This window comes from Cyclospora cayetanensis, unplaced genomic scaffold (assembly GCF_002999335.1).
Source record: "Cyclospora cayetanensis isolate NF1_C8 unplaced genomic scaffold, CcayRef3 CcayRef3_contig_62, whole genome shotgun sequence".
Taxonomy (NCBI): Eukaryota; Apicomplexa; class Conoidasida; order Eucoccidiorida; family Eimeriidae; genus Cyclospora; species Cyclospora cayetanensis.
Window position 1 is genome coordinate 38,096 of NW_020312613.1, and position 16,592 is coordinate 54,687.

Genomic DNA, 16,592 nt, shown 5'->3' on the forward strand with positions numbered 1-16,592 from the left:
TTTGATTACTTGTGTGGTGGTTCAGTAGGAACGGTTCGGTGCCAATAAGACCATAGGTATTCAAAGGGGGTTCCGCGCCAGCAGCGTAACCCAGTAGCAAAGCGCTTCTGTACTTACACTTGTTCCTCCCCTGGAAGGCTCAGCCCCGGCTTACAGAGTGCCTGTCCGAGGTGACAGACATTCATCTCTCCCTATTTCCACTATTTTCGCGTTTGGCCTTTGGATAAGTCGCGAATAAAATGTTTCAAGGGAATGCTGCACCACTGCTTACTAAGTCTGCAGCCACACTTTGCCCAAATGCTTATCACTTATCATATTCCACACAGAAAATTCCTTTTATTTGCCTACGATGCATCACACATCTCAATGCACAGCTACACATTTCGCATCTTCAAATAAAGCAAAAATGGTTTATAGCGACAACAGAATAAGTGGACTTTATATGCACATACTTCAGCTTATCATGCAGATATGCCCACTGGAAAGCCAAGTTCATGACAGGCTTTTGCATGCAGCCTGTGTTTTCATGTGTGCAATAGAGATACATATTGCATCATGCAGGCCCTAAAAGGGGAAAGAAAGTTTAAGGGCCAAGTGAAGATTGTGTAAATCCCTTTTAAATGTAGGAAACCTGCGCTCCGGGAGTTTCGTTTAAGAATTAGTAAGGCATGCCTGTTCTCCTCGAAGTAGAGAAATATTCCACAGAACAGTAATTTGTAGACTCCGAGATGTCCAATTAGTTAGTATATGTATGTCTTGCACTTCTAAAGTGAAGAGCCTAGATCAACGATTTCTCCGACAAAAAAACGCTTTTCGGAGTCGGGAACCACTAATTTTGCATGGGCAAGGATACATCTACTATGGAGGTAAGGCAGTGCATCCCTGCAGTGCGCCCTGTAGCAGCTGTGAAAGCATCCTACACGCACGCTGTCGCAGTGTCCTTGCGCAATTTACAGTGTGACAAAAGCTCTTTTTGTCCTACTAAAAAAATCCGCAGAACCACTTTGTTAAGTGTTTCGCCTTGCACTGTAAAGACACAGCAGCGTCCTTAACACAAGACGGAAACGTGTACACAAATCACACCGAAAGAGCAAGCCTGCTAGCCCGATTTAGCCCCCCTCCCAACAGTACATGTCCAAGTTTGGAAAAATGGGTAAATACGAATGGCATCTGCAAATGGCAATGCCACTTGAATGTTGAATTTCATTGTATTTGTGATGGCCCCTGAGGCTCGTTGCAATTCATCCGTTGATTTGCAGCATTTGCTGGATTGAGGTTGTTGTAAGCCGAACCCACCGCATGTTCTGCACCGAGGATACACAACGATATTAAACATTTCAATGTTTGAAATCGTTTCATAGGAAACGACGTCTAGTAAAGGCGACTTCGCGTGGTGTACGATGCAGAGCTAGATGTGTTTCACTACGCTTGCCTTGCCTCGAGCTTAATTTCCAGCTTTAAGGCATGGTTGTTTTTCTTACATTTTCCCGATGAATTGGTTCGAAAATATTCTTGGCGACTTATTACTTGAGTGTAATGATGCACAGTTTAGTTGCTGCCTGTCCGCATACACAATCAGTCCCCTTCTGCCCAACTCTGTGGTCAATGAGCTACTCTTTTCATCTTTTAAAAGTTGTAATCCGTTTCTTTTCCATTCTGATTGGCCTATAGGATTTTAGAGCGAACTGTGACCATTTGAGCTTAGAAATAGAATTACTTGGGGAACATCATCCATTCCACTTTACGGCCGCCCAATGTTCCAAAATAATGGTCTCCTAGATAGAATGCAGGCACCCTAGAGGCACGAGAGAGAAAAATAACATGCCAGGAATTTCTTATGTAGCGTGATCGGTCGGCTAGGGACTAGGCAATAACCGGAAATCCATTTACCGGGATTCATACTAGCACACTTCTCTATTAGCACTACGATAATGGCATATCATGGCGAGGTATGGGCGTTCTGTTTGCAGTGTTTACTGGTGTACGAATATGGATGTATGTTAACTTAATATGTGTGCTCTTACCTTCGTAGGTCCATGCATTGAGTGGTTCTGGCAACGTACATCCACCTCGTCAAAAGGAAAAACACGGTGACAGTGTGGCCTTCAGATTCGCTGCATGAAACTGCAGCATCCCGATGCAAGACGCCATTTGTTCTTTCGAAAAATTACTGCTTGCTGCCATGGAAACTAGGTGACGGGTTGCTTGCCTCGTGATCGCGTCGACAACTTCAATATTGTAGTTACATGGGCTTGCAGCATCACGATGGAATTAACGAGTTATTTATACGTTGTTGAATGAATAACTAGATGCGGGAAGACGTACACGTTGAACACAAAGTCACCTACATCAATGACCAATATCCCCTTGACAGCTCGACGCTTTTCTATGCAAGCGTCGGGCAGACACCCTGTGACACCGGTGTATTGCAAGCGTTGTATATGGGTGCATATCCCTGCACATGTGCATCCTCATGATTCACTTGTGGAAGCTGTTTTGGAGGCTTCCTGTCTACCAGAGGAGGGAAACGTAAGTTTGCTGCATTTCACACTTATTTTGAGAAGTAAATACCCCTTGCATATCATGAGCTAACCGTGAAAGAAGAGAGCCACTGCTTCCGATCGATAACCCGTTTCGTGCGAGGTATTTTTTCTGAATCTGGCCGTTTTTGTTCCAGGAGGGCAGCTCCCTCCTGTGTGCTCCTCCAACTGGCTTTTTCAGAGAGCACTTATATGTTCAGCCCTATCCGCATCTGTTCGACCAAAGGCTACATCAATATGCCTAAAGATTAATGCTCTGCAGAAAGCAGGCTCCCTGCCCTATAATAGTTTATACACCAGTATCCTGTGGAACGGAACCCCACTAAGTTGAGCGCACTGCAGCTGAACCCTGAACGGGGCCCACCAATCCATTCGTTTATTTGGAAAGAGCTTCAAATTTCATCCTGTCAGTCCGTTCTGGACGCGCACTCTGTTTCAAGGGTACCAGGGTAAAGTCCCGTGCCCTCGTGCCTCTGACACTTGGATAGGTTCCGCAGGTTCAGTCAACTCTCGGATGCGGACAGCCATGAAAAGCGACGAAAAAAGAATACAGCTTCACGCAGCTGCAAAGCATCACACTACGGGGCGTTCTCCCTGTTCGCGAAGGGGTTATTGTCTCCATCACCGTGTCAGTGGGGTCCTGCGCCGATTGTCCTGGGTAACGCCGACTCAAGTAAACTGGGAAATTTCTAGTGGCCCTCGCTGTTAATTAATATAGGAGGTGCTTCGTAGACAAAAGTTTAACAGGTTGAGCATGCAAGACGCCCACAAAATCTCCACAGAAAAGGGGAGTATGGCCCCTGGCCCTAGGTGCCATACTCCCCTCGTGCTCGAGGTACCCCAGTGGGCTTACTCAGTTCCCACAAAAGATCAAGCAGCGAATGCGCACTTTTTAATTATCAAAACGATTTGAAGGCACCGCGAGTCCACCAAGTACGCTGCGAGTGCGAAAGTAGTAATGAAACAGCCCCGTTCTGTACCCACCCCAAGTGGCAAGACCACTGGTGTGTGCCCTTTCCTTGATGCCATTTTCGTGAAAGCACAGTTTTTATAACAGGACAGGTTCAAAGCGCCTGCCTCGAAGAGCCAGCAGAAGATGTAACGACTGAGTGTCGGGGAATGGCGAATGCCATAGTGCTCATCAGAAAGACCTTAACTTGTAAATATGCGGTCGACGCAACAAGAAAGAGGCTGCTCATAGTCTTCCACCCAGATGCCAGTGGTACGACCCGGCACATGCAGCTCTACCTGGGGTAGGTGAGACAGTAGGGGACCAAGGACACCCCTAGGACCTAAGGAGCGGTGACGCTGAAAGCGTCTGAACAATCTATGGCCCTTGCCAACGCCCACGCCAAGGGCATAATGGAGAGTCAGCCACCGGTTGGGATTCTGCTTTATTAAAGGCATTTTTCTTGCGGTCAACAGGTCAGCCGCTCGAGCGGGCTCAGCCACTTCTCAGAATGCGAGCGGAAACACCTGGACGCCGTACTTGAAGCTGCCTCGGCCCGTGCAATTCTATAGTTTCCACAACACCGCTTCAGGCCGCCTTACTTCAGATTCTTCATGGTCTGCAACAGCGTCAGTAGCACGCCACTACTCAAACCCACAAGGAGGCACTGCAGCAGGAGCTCGCGCTTATGCTTTATCAAACAGGATATTTGGTCTGCCACACGTCTGAGCATGACTATGCTGGCTTGTATACAGTCTCGAAAATTCGTGGGTGGCCTGGTCAGATAGGTGTGCAGACTCATTCCTACGACCTAGATGTCAAGCCCGGGCTTTGAGCAGTAATCATCAAAAGTTCCGGTTCATGACCACCACATTCAATTAGCCAATGGGCGAAACAAGCGACTTTCGAACTACCCGAGCACCAATGCACTGGGATGCAACAATTCAAACCCATGGCAGAATTTCAAATATGGTTTCATATCAGGGCAGCCCGTACAGCATCCGGGAAGCACAGAATGTTGCCCAGTGTTGCACTTGCCCCATAACGGTAAAATAGAGGGGGAGATAGCCGAGCGTACACAGGACCGCAGGTTCCGGGCTTTTAGAGTTGATGCCATCAGCATTCTGTCCTTTACACAGCAGTGTGTCCATGTGTCCTGACAGTAGTACGACGTTCGTCAGGCCCACGCTGAAGTGCATGTACCGCATGGCCAGCATGAAAAGCGGGAGCACCGAGATTCCTTACAGATTGAATACCACAAGACCAGGCTTCGAGCTGGTATCGTATTCAAGGCCCAGACAAGGGGCGACGCACGCCGCCCCAAAGGCCCCCATCTTCTGTGGTCCGAGAGAGCCTGCAAGACCAGAAAAAGCGGAAGGCCCCTCTGAGGCGCAGAAAGAGTACATAAACTTTAAAGAAAGCATGACTGGTTAATGGGAGAGCCGGTTGACTTAACGGGGACGACAGTCCCATCTGTTTCAGAACCCGATACATCTCAGGGTGCAGCAGCCTGGTGTCCCTCAACGGCACCGAAAACTCCCAAGCTCGAAACGTAAGGCTGATCGAACCACCGCCGCACCAGCGCCTGCCCTGTACATGTAGGTGTTCCCGCTGCCCTTCCAGCCCCTGCCTGCTGTTGTCCTGGATAGCCTCCGCTAACCCGGGTATTGTAGGGACATGCGCGTAAAGAAGAGCCAACCAATACTTTGCAGCGAGACTATACAGGTTTCCGCTGAACGAAGCGGTCACGCGAACAGGGCTAGGCGAACCGCTTCTTAAGTCGCGCGCCGCCCTACTTCTCAGATTGACACAGCTTGGTGCTTCAACCACCCGGAAGACATTTTGTGATACCCCAAACGGCTGGACCCGTCACACCTGTACAAATATATATCCAAACGCTCTAAAGATTGCAGGCAGGTTGCCGCAGCAAAAATGCCATCACCGCTCCCATGGATTGTCTTCAATGGAGAAGGCTATGGACTTGGCCCCTCTGGAGGGGTGTCTATCGGCCCCCTCCAGAAATGGCCAGCTACGCGTGCGCCGAGCTTTTTAAACGAAATTTCTTCCGCTGGAGAAGCAAGAACGCATGCCGGAGTAATCCTAGCAGGCTTAGCGAGACTGAACGCCCAAGGCTCCTGGGCCGCGCCCATCAAGCTGAAACTCACGAGGAGCTCGACGGCCTTACCGGCACGGGAGTGTTGTAAATACGACTATTGCGAAGACAGTAGCGGGTCGGGTCTACATGAAACAGTCACCACGTATCGCAGTTTTGTGAGCCTTACAAGAATACTTATAATAATGAGCTTCCTACGTGCTCATCTTTCTGTGATCCGTTAGACTGAACCACGGCCCCTCATGGGGGAAGGGGAAAGGCCAGAACCCTTCTGCCTTGCAGACACAGGTGCTTCTCTGGTTTCACTAAGTGAGAAATGCGAGCTGCCGGGAACACCCTGGGAGATTCCGATGATTGCATCTTTCTGAATAGAGGGACCGAGTTGACTGCTTTTCTGCCCGGAAAGCGTTTCGGGTGCATGCCGTACTGAGGTGCAGGCCATCGGTGGCGGGCGTTGCGTCCACCGCTCTGTCCCTCGTGTGGCATTTGAAAGACACTCAGAAGCAGGATCAGCTTAAACCCGCGATACCATGCACAAGAGAAAAAATTGCCGGCCAGGGGCAAGAGGACGGGGAACCATGGCCCGCAGAGCAACCGGTGAAGCGCCTTATCGAGCAGGCAGTTTGCACTTCAGGGATGTGGACCTTCAACTGTCTACAAAGGAAGTGAACGCCCAACGGTTTCGTTTCGGCGCTCCCTGGGAGCTCAAGCCGACATACCCAAGCAGGCGGACCCGTGCGGAGGAGGGGTTGTCGCCTGTCTCTGTGTTGTGGAACTGCTTCATCAGACAGTTCGAACGTGTGAGGAACTCACTGAAAGCACGTTGTTCTTGTGGTCTGACCCATATGGGCTCTACACCTATGTCTCTCTCGGCAGTGTATTGTGGGTGGCAAGCAGGCGTTGCATCACACCCGCGCGAGCTTAGCACCACGGTGTCTGGATATTAAAAGAATGAACATCGGCTAAAATATATGCAATGACAAGCAGATAAGATATGTCTATCCGCGATACTCTGGGCACCAAGCCAGAGGTCAGATGGCGGCACCAGTAGTGGCAGAGAGGCATCTGGAGGCTTCCATGAATGCGCTTTCGCAAGTCTGGATCTCTCCCCGATATAATTTGCAAAATTCGCATTCTCTGGTGTACGCTCCGCGCAGGGGACCTCGAAAGACCCATGTTGTATTTTGCCCACCCCCTGCATGCACCGGCCGCCCAGAAGCTGGCCGCGCATCATGCCAGTCGGCTGTGCCGTAGGAAGGCATTTGCGAAGCTCCTCAGAGTAATGAAACAAAGGAAATCGGCGCTGTATTTCCAGAAGCTTTCGCAACGAAATGGGAGCAGAAGGAGACAATCCAGCCCCCCACGTGCAGCGCGTGCACGACGGGTGGCCTCGGTGCACGTATTCCGTGAACTTCTACTCTGTTTTACGGTCGCAGCACTATCAAGAGAATCAGCTACAGCTCCCTTTGCTTACGCGTCATCAGCAACAACACAGACGTGCTCCCCCTCCTTTGCTCCCTCAGGTGCGCCCATGGCTGGGCAACAGGGACCTACGCTGGCAGCAGGAAGAACTGCACGAGTTGCTGCTGGAAGAGAGGGAGCTGCTCCTACAGGAGAGCCAGCTTATGCGGCCCGACTCGATTCTCGCCGCCTACAGCTACGAACACAGAGCTTACATGCGAGGGTTGCCGTCGCAAGCTGCTGGGAAAGCAGTATCTGAGCAGGGGTCAGACGCGACTGCAGCGGCAGCAGAAACTGCTGCCTCGGATGTACCGGCTGCAGCTGGTCCTCATTGTGCTTTTGACGGAAACGAAATTACATGCCACGCCTCCAAGGATGGCTGCGGTGCAAGAGGGCCTTGCCGTACAAGTCGCACCCGCAAAGTCACAGCCATCAGCCACCACGGTGCCGAATCTTGTGGAAAGCTTCATATTGACAGCTATAGAGCGGAGATATTTGCGCGCAGCGAGCTGTTGACTGCACAGGTCAGCCTCATGTAATGCATCTATAGCTGGGCAGATCGTGGCGTTCGCGAGTTCTCAGCTGTGAAAGCTGCTGGCGGGTAGATGCAGCTTTGTCCACTGAACGTCTTTGGAGGATTGTTAGAGTTTTGGTAACTGTGCATCTGTAGGATGTCGTGAAGGCATGTATGTATGTAGCGCACCTGTGGCACTGGCAGGAGGATTGTTAGGGTTTTGGTAATTGTGCATCTGTAGGATGTCGTGAAGGCATGTATGTATGTAGCGCACCTGTGGCACTGGCATGTGCATCCCGGAAAAATTCTCTTCTGCACAGCAGTCACTGCGGAGTGTAGCGGTTGCGTTGCTGCCCCCGAAGCACATCTGAAGGCCCTTCTGTGTTTGCCTGCCTCTGCATTAGGAGGTCTATGCAGCCGTGCGGTGTATAACGGATCCGGAGCATCCATATACTCTCGAGGAGCTCCTCGTAATGGTGCCTGATTACGTCAAAGTGCGTTGCAGCAGCTGCAACAGCGATGTCTCAGCGGCCTCGCCTCGCGGCAGTGCCGCGAGTTGTTGCTGTTCACAGCAAAAACGGGAGCAACATCCATCGCATTGGCGGACGATGCGGGATTTGCGCGTGGAGATATGTTTTCGCCCTACGATTCCCCATTGTTCTCAGGCAAGAGTCGCCCCTTTGGTTGCATGCATCCTTATCAGACGCGCGCGCTGCTTGTCTTGCCGCCCCGCTGTTGGCGCAAGTACACCTGGGCCTGCGACGTTGGCGAGTCTCCTGCACCCGCGCATCGCTGTGCTTCCGTTTTTAGCGCCAAGAGGCTCGGCTGTCTGCTGCACGTGTCTCCTTGAGGTACCGCTGCTCTTGCCGCAGGCAACTCTGATTGGCTTGCTGCTGCTAGTCAAGGCACAGCGGGCGGCAGCAGCCGTAGGAGCAACAGCCACGTCCTCAGTATCCGTCTCCATCATCCCTGGGGCGCATGCTTCGTATCTTTCCATAAACAAGCAACTAGGAGACAAGGAAAGAGTTAGGGCGGCAGCGGCGAATCCTTCACTCAGGCAGATGATTGATTCAGGCAAGCATGGATACGCCCCCTGCCCACCCCGATCTCTGTGAGTGCCAACCTTGCCAGGCTCAACCTTGAACTGTTGTGGCGCTTAGCTCTAGACTCCTTGCATGCGTCCTCGCAGGCCTTAAGGATACCGAAGTGTGGACGAACGTCACAGACCTTCTCTGGTGCGGCTAGGATTTTGGCTACACCACCGGTATGCTGGCATTCCAGCTGACTTCCAAAGTAAGTCCTTTGCAGCACCCTCCATTGCCGTTCTTGCCTGCAGAGCACACAATATTGCACGTTTGGCAGTTCGTTTTTTGCGCAAACTCATCCTGCGCTACGAGGTCACGTGTATCTTGTCATGCATGTGCAAAAATGTATGTATATAGGTAATAGTGCTGTTAGGCGAGGAGATGTATATCTATGCAAACGGTGGATGTGTAGAGACACGCTTTCGCACTGACAGGAGAGTCCAGTGTCTCTCCACCGGTCTCCCGTTGTTGGTTGATGCACATGGGTCTGAGCCTCAAATCCATTCAGTGGCTGCGCTGTCAGCGCTGCCTGGTGCTCTGCCTATTCTGCGTTATCTTTTCTGTGTTGTCGTTGCGTCTTGTCGGGGAGTTGCCTTTTCCCCTCTCTACATGGGTACGCCCGCACTGTGCATCCCTCTCTGACTTCCCTTCATCGGTGTTTCTTACTCGATGTAAGGATGCCGCTTCCAACTTTAGTGTGCTTCGGGAGGTGAACGACCTTCTAACGTTGTAGAAGTGGCATTGCCACTGGGGGTACACTGATGCGGTTGCGCCCGCAGGGGTTCCCCGTCGTTTTAGCACAGGATGCTGCATGGTTGCAGGGGAGAACCAATAAGGCAGAATTGCTAGCTGCCTCTTTCTGGCGGAAAGTAGCTTGTTATCCGTAAATTTTGCATACAGTAGGTCTTTCAGCTTCGACCTACTGGGCGTTTGGTGATTCCTCCATGAGCAGTGCCGTGCAGTGCGCTCATGGCGAAAACAGGTGTATATGTAGGGGCAGATGGGCCCTGCTGCATTCAGGTAGCATGGAGGAGTACGTCTAGTGTGACTGAAGATGACAAACAGATTGCCCACGAATACACTTGACAGCCTTTTGTCCGCAGCTCCTGTCTTTCTCCTAGTAACTCCCCTTAGGGGGACCCTGATACCCACTGCAACTAGTAATAAAGCTCCTGTTTTATTCTTAGCGCTCTCTTCCATGTACCCACGTCACACCGCAGGCTTTCAGCAGGATGAAACGAAAGATAGCAGAGGGGCACGAGGTAGCTGCAGCTTCCCAGCAGCAGCGGGGAGACTGTACGACATTCCAGAGTGAGAAATTTCGGAGGGAAGTAGGTTTTTCGCATTCTTACTTGTACAAAGGCAAGTCTCAACATAGCGGTGCAGAAAATAGGTCGGTCAGCGAGCGCCGTGTAGAGCCACAGAGCATACGTTGCCAGTGTATGAAACCCCAAAAGTGCATTTTACGAGCATTGCACAACACGAAGAGCCCGGCAATGCAGTCCATACCCAAATATGCCTTAATTGCAACTAAATTCGTGTAGCGGGAATCATATTTGTAGCTCACCTCCCATCCCTCCCCTCTCCACCAACCACGACCCACCCACCCACGTAGCAAGCCAAGCTGCGCCTTGGTAGTTTTCGCTGGAGCATATATATAGTGTGGCTAATTGCATGTTGTATGATTTGGCTTTTGTTGTTTGCCATGTGCTCCGGGGCATGGTAAGCTCCACTTCCTTGTAGTGTGGGCTATACGATTAGAGCGCTCGGAAGGTGCAAAAGTTAATTGTAACCCCGTTATTCCTCTTCCTTCGGTCCGAACATTTTAAACTGATGGGGACATGAAGCTTAGGGTCCCGTGGTAGAGGGAAGCCTAAAAGCTTTTTCCCAACCTTTGATGTGGTTTCGCGCTGACTTCCCCCATGGAAATCATAGGAGGAATTCACATTGTACACGCAGCGTTCCCTCTGGAACCTATACAAAACGGCCCTAACTACGCAAACCCCAACAAACAAAAGAGAAGATGGCAAAAGCCAGGCTTTCTACCAGAAGGTCCCTTGCCCCACTCCTTGCTGTAAAGGACAAATTTAGGATCAAGCATTCTCCACTACACTGCTTATTCTTGACAAAGACGTAGTAAAGGATCGACTAATTGGCTTGTCTCTTCGTACGTATACTAAATTGCAGAGCACTGTTGGCTCCATACAAGGAGATGCACTCTTTTGCGCGTGTGTGTCGGATGATAAGAACAATTCACTGTGGCTGCTTGGAGTATTTTGGCGGTGCAGCCACGGAAAACCCCAGCTGTGCCTCCACTTCCCTCATGCTGGGATCTCTGAGGGAAGCTGCAGAGAAAAGGGCGAGCTTTCCTGAGAGATATCTCCAATCACTACTTCCTCTGTATTTTGAGACTGGAGTCAAGTGCGTCCCTACAGTGACCCTCGATAGAGCTCTATGCTCGCCCTCATCACGTACTACAGTGCCGCTCTTGCGCCTCTTACTCAGAAGAACTCGCAAGGTGCGCGTTTCTGCACGTCCTAGCCGCTGCGAGCATGTGCATGCGCACAGCGCTGGACCCTAGAACCTAGCGTACCGGCACACGTAGCGTTGTTCCCCCAGGTAGCAGCCCACAGCTGACTTTGCCTCTACCCTGCTACAAGTACGATGCGTGTACCGCTACACACGCCTTCCCTCCGTACTTGAATTGCTCTGGTTTCACCATTGACGAGCGCGCTGAAAGTGCCGAAATGTTGCGCGGCCCGGTATACTACAACTTTCGGGTGGAGGCAAAGAGTAGAAGTCGCTGATTGTCGCGAACTCGCGGCATGAGGGTAGTGTCTCTAATACACTCGCTTCGCAAATGTTTTCCTTTAATGGTGGACCCCAGGTGGTGTGTGGACTTGCTGGAAGACGCCACTGTCTGAGAGGTTTCTTCCCGCGCTCTGCCGGTCTGCAGCGAGTCGGCGCTCATGAAGGTCGATTATGCTTTTTAAAACGGAGCCAATGGTTTTTCTGCAAGTTCCCACAATGCGCAGCGACCCGATGGCTGTGTACAGATATCGGGCGGGCACGCGTTGTGCCTGGCACCCTCTCCTCAACTTCCTCAAAGGAGTGCACGGTATGGGGGATTCTTGGCGGTAGCTTGAAGCTAAGCAAGAGGTTCTATATCGGCCCTTTCACGGATGCCGGACCTGCAGAAACAACAATGCAAGTAAATAATTTCGCTTGCCGCGGGCAGATACGCACCAGAGGGCCTCACGGCTGCGCCGTGTTTCCCCTCCATGGGTAGGGGCCCCTCTGCGCCCAGCCACGCGCGCGCCTCTGCTTCCCCAATGTGCATGCAAGAAGACAACATACGGTCGTCGCCGCGCGCCACAGCAGCCAAAATACCGCTAAAAAACTCTTTAGGGTGGTCTTAGAAGGATTTGTGCGGGTTTCGGGCAGACCAAAAGCCGGAGGAAACGGAGTGACGCGATGGATGGACTCTTCTGAAGCGAGCTGGAGACATCCCCCTTCTTCTTTTGTCTCCAATTCTCCTTTAAGCTCGACCTTTCCGCTATAACGGGGGAATTCATGTTCAATTCACTCTCTCCGCGCAACACCTAGCACCAGGCAGGGCAGCAAGACCTGAACGCGGCAGCCACTGCGCCGGGTGCGGCGCCACTGCGCTTCTTCGCTTTTCCGCCCTCTCTGGTCAGCGCTTCTTCCCGTAAAGACGCCCAATGCAGCAGTTGCACCACCCCGCAGCCTCTAGGATGGGAGTTCCGACCCCTACGCCCACCAGCACGCGCGCGATTGCCGCTGCGCACATGGCGCTGGTTTCCTCTCCAGCGGCTTCTGCGACTGCACCTCCTTCAAGTCCAGCGGTAGCTTCGCCGAGGGGCGCTCTGTCTTCGGCTGTTCCTTCCGGAGGCGGGGCACCGCCTGTATCGACGAACCCCTCCTCCGCTGCTTCGCAGTCTTCCGCAGCCTCCGGAGCAGCGCCTCCCTCCGCGAATTCTTTGGAGGTGTATGTCATGGGAGACACCCCCTTCGTCATGCAGGCGAGCCCTTATCCGTACGGCATAACGCGGCCCATATCCTTGAAGACGCCCACGACGGCGGATTTGCATCAGAGCGTTGAGCTTGTGCGAGTGCTGCGTCACAAGGGGGTGTATGAGACAGCCGCAGGTGCACGGCAGCGAGAACTCGTGCTGGCAGAACTGAACAAGATCGTCTCCGAGTGGATTTATGAATCAGGAATAGAGCAAGGCTTAGACCCTGCGGAAGCCAGGGAGGCGGGGGGGAAGATCTTCACTTTTGGGTCATACCGGTTGGGTGTATCGACACCTGGGAGCGATATCGACGCGCTGTGCGTGTCTCCCAAGCATGTTACACGGGATGCGTTTTTTACTGTCTTCTTGGCCAAGCTGCAACAGGATCCTAGGGTTGAAAAGATTACACCTGTGCCGGATGCGTACACTCCAGTGTTGAAGTTTTGCTTTTCTGGCGTGGAGATCGACCTTCTCTTTGCACGCTTGGCTTTGCGCTGTATCCCGAGCTCGTGGGTTGGGCTCGAGGCCGACTCCGTCCTGAAGCATACCGATGAAAAGACAGCAAGGAGCCTCAACGGCAATCGTGTCGCAGACATGATCCTCAAGCTTGTGCCGAACAAGTCGGTCTTCAGAACGGCCTTGCGCTTCATTAAACAGTGGGCGAAAGCGCGAGGCGTCTACAGCAACGTCTTGGGATATCTAGGAGGCATCAGCTGGGCAATACTCGTGGCGAGATGCTGCCAACTCTACCCGAATTTTCCTCCAAACCTTCTGATCCAACGCTTCTTCACAGTCTACACACAGTGGTGCTGGGCCAGAAGCCCTGTCTGCCTCTGCAAGATTAGTGAGCCTCAGCCGGCTGAGGGTCTTACAAATTTCAGGGTGTGGAATCCGCAACTCTACGCACAGGTACATATGCATATATACATATATACATATATATACATATATATATATATATACATGTATATACATACATATATATATGCATATATACATATATATATATACATATATACATATATATATATATACATACATATATATATATGCATGATGTTGCAACCCCCCCTCTTCCCCTAGCCCCCTTCTCTGAAAGCCTTGAGCTATGACTGCGACACACCTTTCTGCACGGGCCAGAGTCTTATACAGCGTCAGTCTCAAGTTTCCCCGCCTTTACGCCTTCTCTCCCACCCCGCCTGCACTCCCAGGAGCGCCTCGAAAGCCGCTGCGCTTATTCCTTGCACACGGCCTATCACTGGCGCTTGCGCTTTTTTCTGCGCCTCAGGACCGTCAGCATCTGCTGAAAATCATCACACCAGCCTTCCCAGCCATGAACTCGACTCACAACGTCTCGCACTCAACAAAGAGGATCATCGGTGAAGAACTGAGCGCCGCAGCCAAACGCTTCAACGCCTGGGCTGCAGGAGGCTCTGCATCCCCCCCCCAAACGCTTCAGTCGTGGAAGGAAGTGCTGCTCGAAACACTTACTCCTGTGGACTATCTCGCCATGTATAGGCATTTTCTTGACCTTCAAGTGCTCGCCAAATCAGAGGCTGTAAGTACCCACGCGTCGCGCGCCAAAAAATGAACCTTTCTTGCGTTCCTGACCCTCTAGCGAAGGAAGGGCCTCTCCAGTGGGGGTGGCAGACACTTCGAAGTCGCAAAAAGTACAGCCTTCTGGTGCAGCATAGCCTCGCCTTCACAACAATAGAAGAACAGTCAGCAAGGGCAGCTGCTGCACGAAGGCAGAATACCTCCTGGGGATCTGCGTTTTTTCTCCCCTCCGCAAGAAGACAACTGTGATCGTCGGAACTGCACGCCATATCGGAAAGCTCTCGTCTTTCGCCGCGGAGCCTCCCGATGATCGCAGTATCCCTCCCTCGCGTCTTCTTTTGTTTGCTGCCGCAGGTGCATCGCAAGTGGGAAGGCTGGATCGAATCCAAGGTGCGGCATCTCGTTCGCTCGCTAGAAAGACTCGCGCATAATGCAGCCGCCTTGGGGCAGTCGAAGGAACCCCGTGCTCAGATGGCTGTGAGGCCTCTCCCCGTCGTGTTCAAGACACAAGTAAGAGCTGTGGGAGGGAGGCGGGGTGGGGGGTGGTATATCTATGTATATACCCATGTTCAACATGCATATACACATATATATACATACATCTATATATATATGTGTGTATATGTATGTATATGTGTGTGTATATGTATGTATATGTGTATATGTATGTATATGTGTATATGTATGTATATGTGTGTATGCATGTATATATTTATATATATATATCTATATATATAGATGTATGTATATTTATATATTCATCTATATATATATATATATTTATACACATATTTATATATATTTATATATATACGTATATTCAAGCCAGGAATTCTCGGCTCTTGCCAAGGACGACATTCATACGACTGCATGCCATGTACTGCAGGCACAGGCTGTGGGACTACTGTGTGGCTCTTGAGCGCCGTAGAGGCTTTTATCCGAGTGCTGTGCTGTTGTGAAACGAGTGTTTCTTGCTCTTTGTCTTTCACTCCCTCTCCGAGAGGGGAGGAGGCGGCGTTTTGTTGTGCGTGCTCTAAAGCCTTGCAGAGAGGGCACTGAATGCACACACCCAGCGTTCTGTGCACTTTGTTGGACCTTGGACAGACTGCCTTTGAGCGCACTTGCCAAACCCGTTCTTTCTCGCGAGTCTCAAGTGGGCGACGCGAGCACTGCATGCTGCCGTATGCACATATTTATGCGGTGAATCGCAGGACCCAGACTGGCCAGAGAGTTCTTCTCTATTGCTGGCGCTTACCTTTGCAAACCCCAAGGCTGGCGAGGCTGTCTGCGATCTCCGTCCCGCCATTGCCGTGAGTCTATACACTATATATATATACATATATATGTATGTACGTGCATGTCATGTACATATATATGTATGTATGGTGGCGGCCGCGTTGTGATTGAAGGATATCGGATCTAACCCTAATTACATGTGCGCAAGTGTGCGTTCTTCTACATATATATATATGTATATGTCTACGTACATATGTACGTAAATACGTGTGTATCCTCTGTGTGGGTGGGTGCGTTTTCAGGAGTTCGTTGAGCTGATTAACGGGTGGCCAGTAAGTACACGATTTTGGGGGGGCGTCTATGTGTGAATTGTTTTTGTTTTTTGTGTATCCTGGTGTCTTTTTCTGCGCATTTTTCCGCTTGTCAATGCACTGTTCTCCAGTGTATGGGGAGGCCCTGGTCATTATCGCGTGCTGCTTGCCACCCCTCCTTCTTTTGTTGCGGAAAACTGTTTCCCCTTTCTCGGCCTGCCCGTAGACATGTGTGTGCATCAGTATCATTGTGCATGGCGTTTCTGCCTGTTTGCGTGTCTGTCCGCCGCTGCAACTGGCCTTTCCGCAGGATCTCTCGAAGGTTCAGGGGGCTGTGCAGATGCGCGTACGGCATCTCCGCCGCTCACAACTGCCCCCCTCCATTGTGGAAGGGCTCAAGAAGCCAATGGACGCGCATGTGGCACTCCTGAAGCAGCTTGGCGTAGCCTCGGCTAATGAGCAGCAGCAGCCCCTTGCGGGCACGGCTGCTGAGACGCTGAGCGGTGGCGACGGCGTGTCTGCGTCTGCTGGTGCGCACCAGCAGGGGGGGGCGGAAGGCAGGAATTTAGCAAAGCGCAAGGCTGCAGAAATGGGAGGCGAGACGGCCTCTGCAGGAGGAGACTTTGTGCCGCAGAAATCGAAGAACTGAGTGCACTTCGCCGAGGTTGCGGCTGCCCTGCTTTGTCGCCTCGCACATTTTCTGGCTGTTGCCTGAAGGGCGCTAAGGGTTGCTACATCACGGCTTTCGCGGCAGAGCAGCAACGGCTTGTCGTGCTGCTGCAGCCGATTGAG

At 51.6% G+C, this 16,592-nt stretch overlaps 2 protein-coding genes across 2 annotated transcripts; both read left to right on the plus strand.

The window, feature by feature from the left end:
- Positions 1-6,933: 6,933 nt before the first annotated feature.
- On the plus strand, positions 6,934-8,822 carry LOC34620890 (MIP18 family protein galla-1). The gene is made up of 5 exons (XM_026335215.1): positions 6,934-7,347; positions 7,438-7,587; positions 7,982-8,242; positions 8,450-8,651; positions 8,767-8,822. The coding sequence occupies exons 1-5, from the start codon at positions 6,934-6,936 to the stop codon at positions 8,820-8,822; spliced, it is 1,083 nt and encodes a 360-aa protein (XP_026191000.1).
- Positions 8,823-12,678: 3,856 nt separating this feature from the next.
- On the plus strand, positions 12,679-16,449 carry LOC34620889 (poly(A) polymerase type 3). The gene is made up of 6 exons (XM_026335217.1): positions 12,679-13,605; positions 13,985-14,254; positions 14,608-14,763; positions 15,465-15,563; positions 15,792-15,821; positions 16,111-16,449. Exons 1-6 carry the CDS (start codon positions 12,679-12,681, stop codon positions 16,447-16,449), a joined length of 1,821 nt encoding a protein of 606 aa, XP_026191002.1.
- Positions 16,450-16,592: the final 143 nt, after the last annotated feature.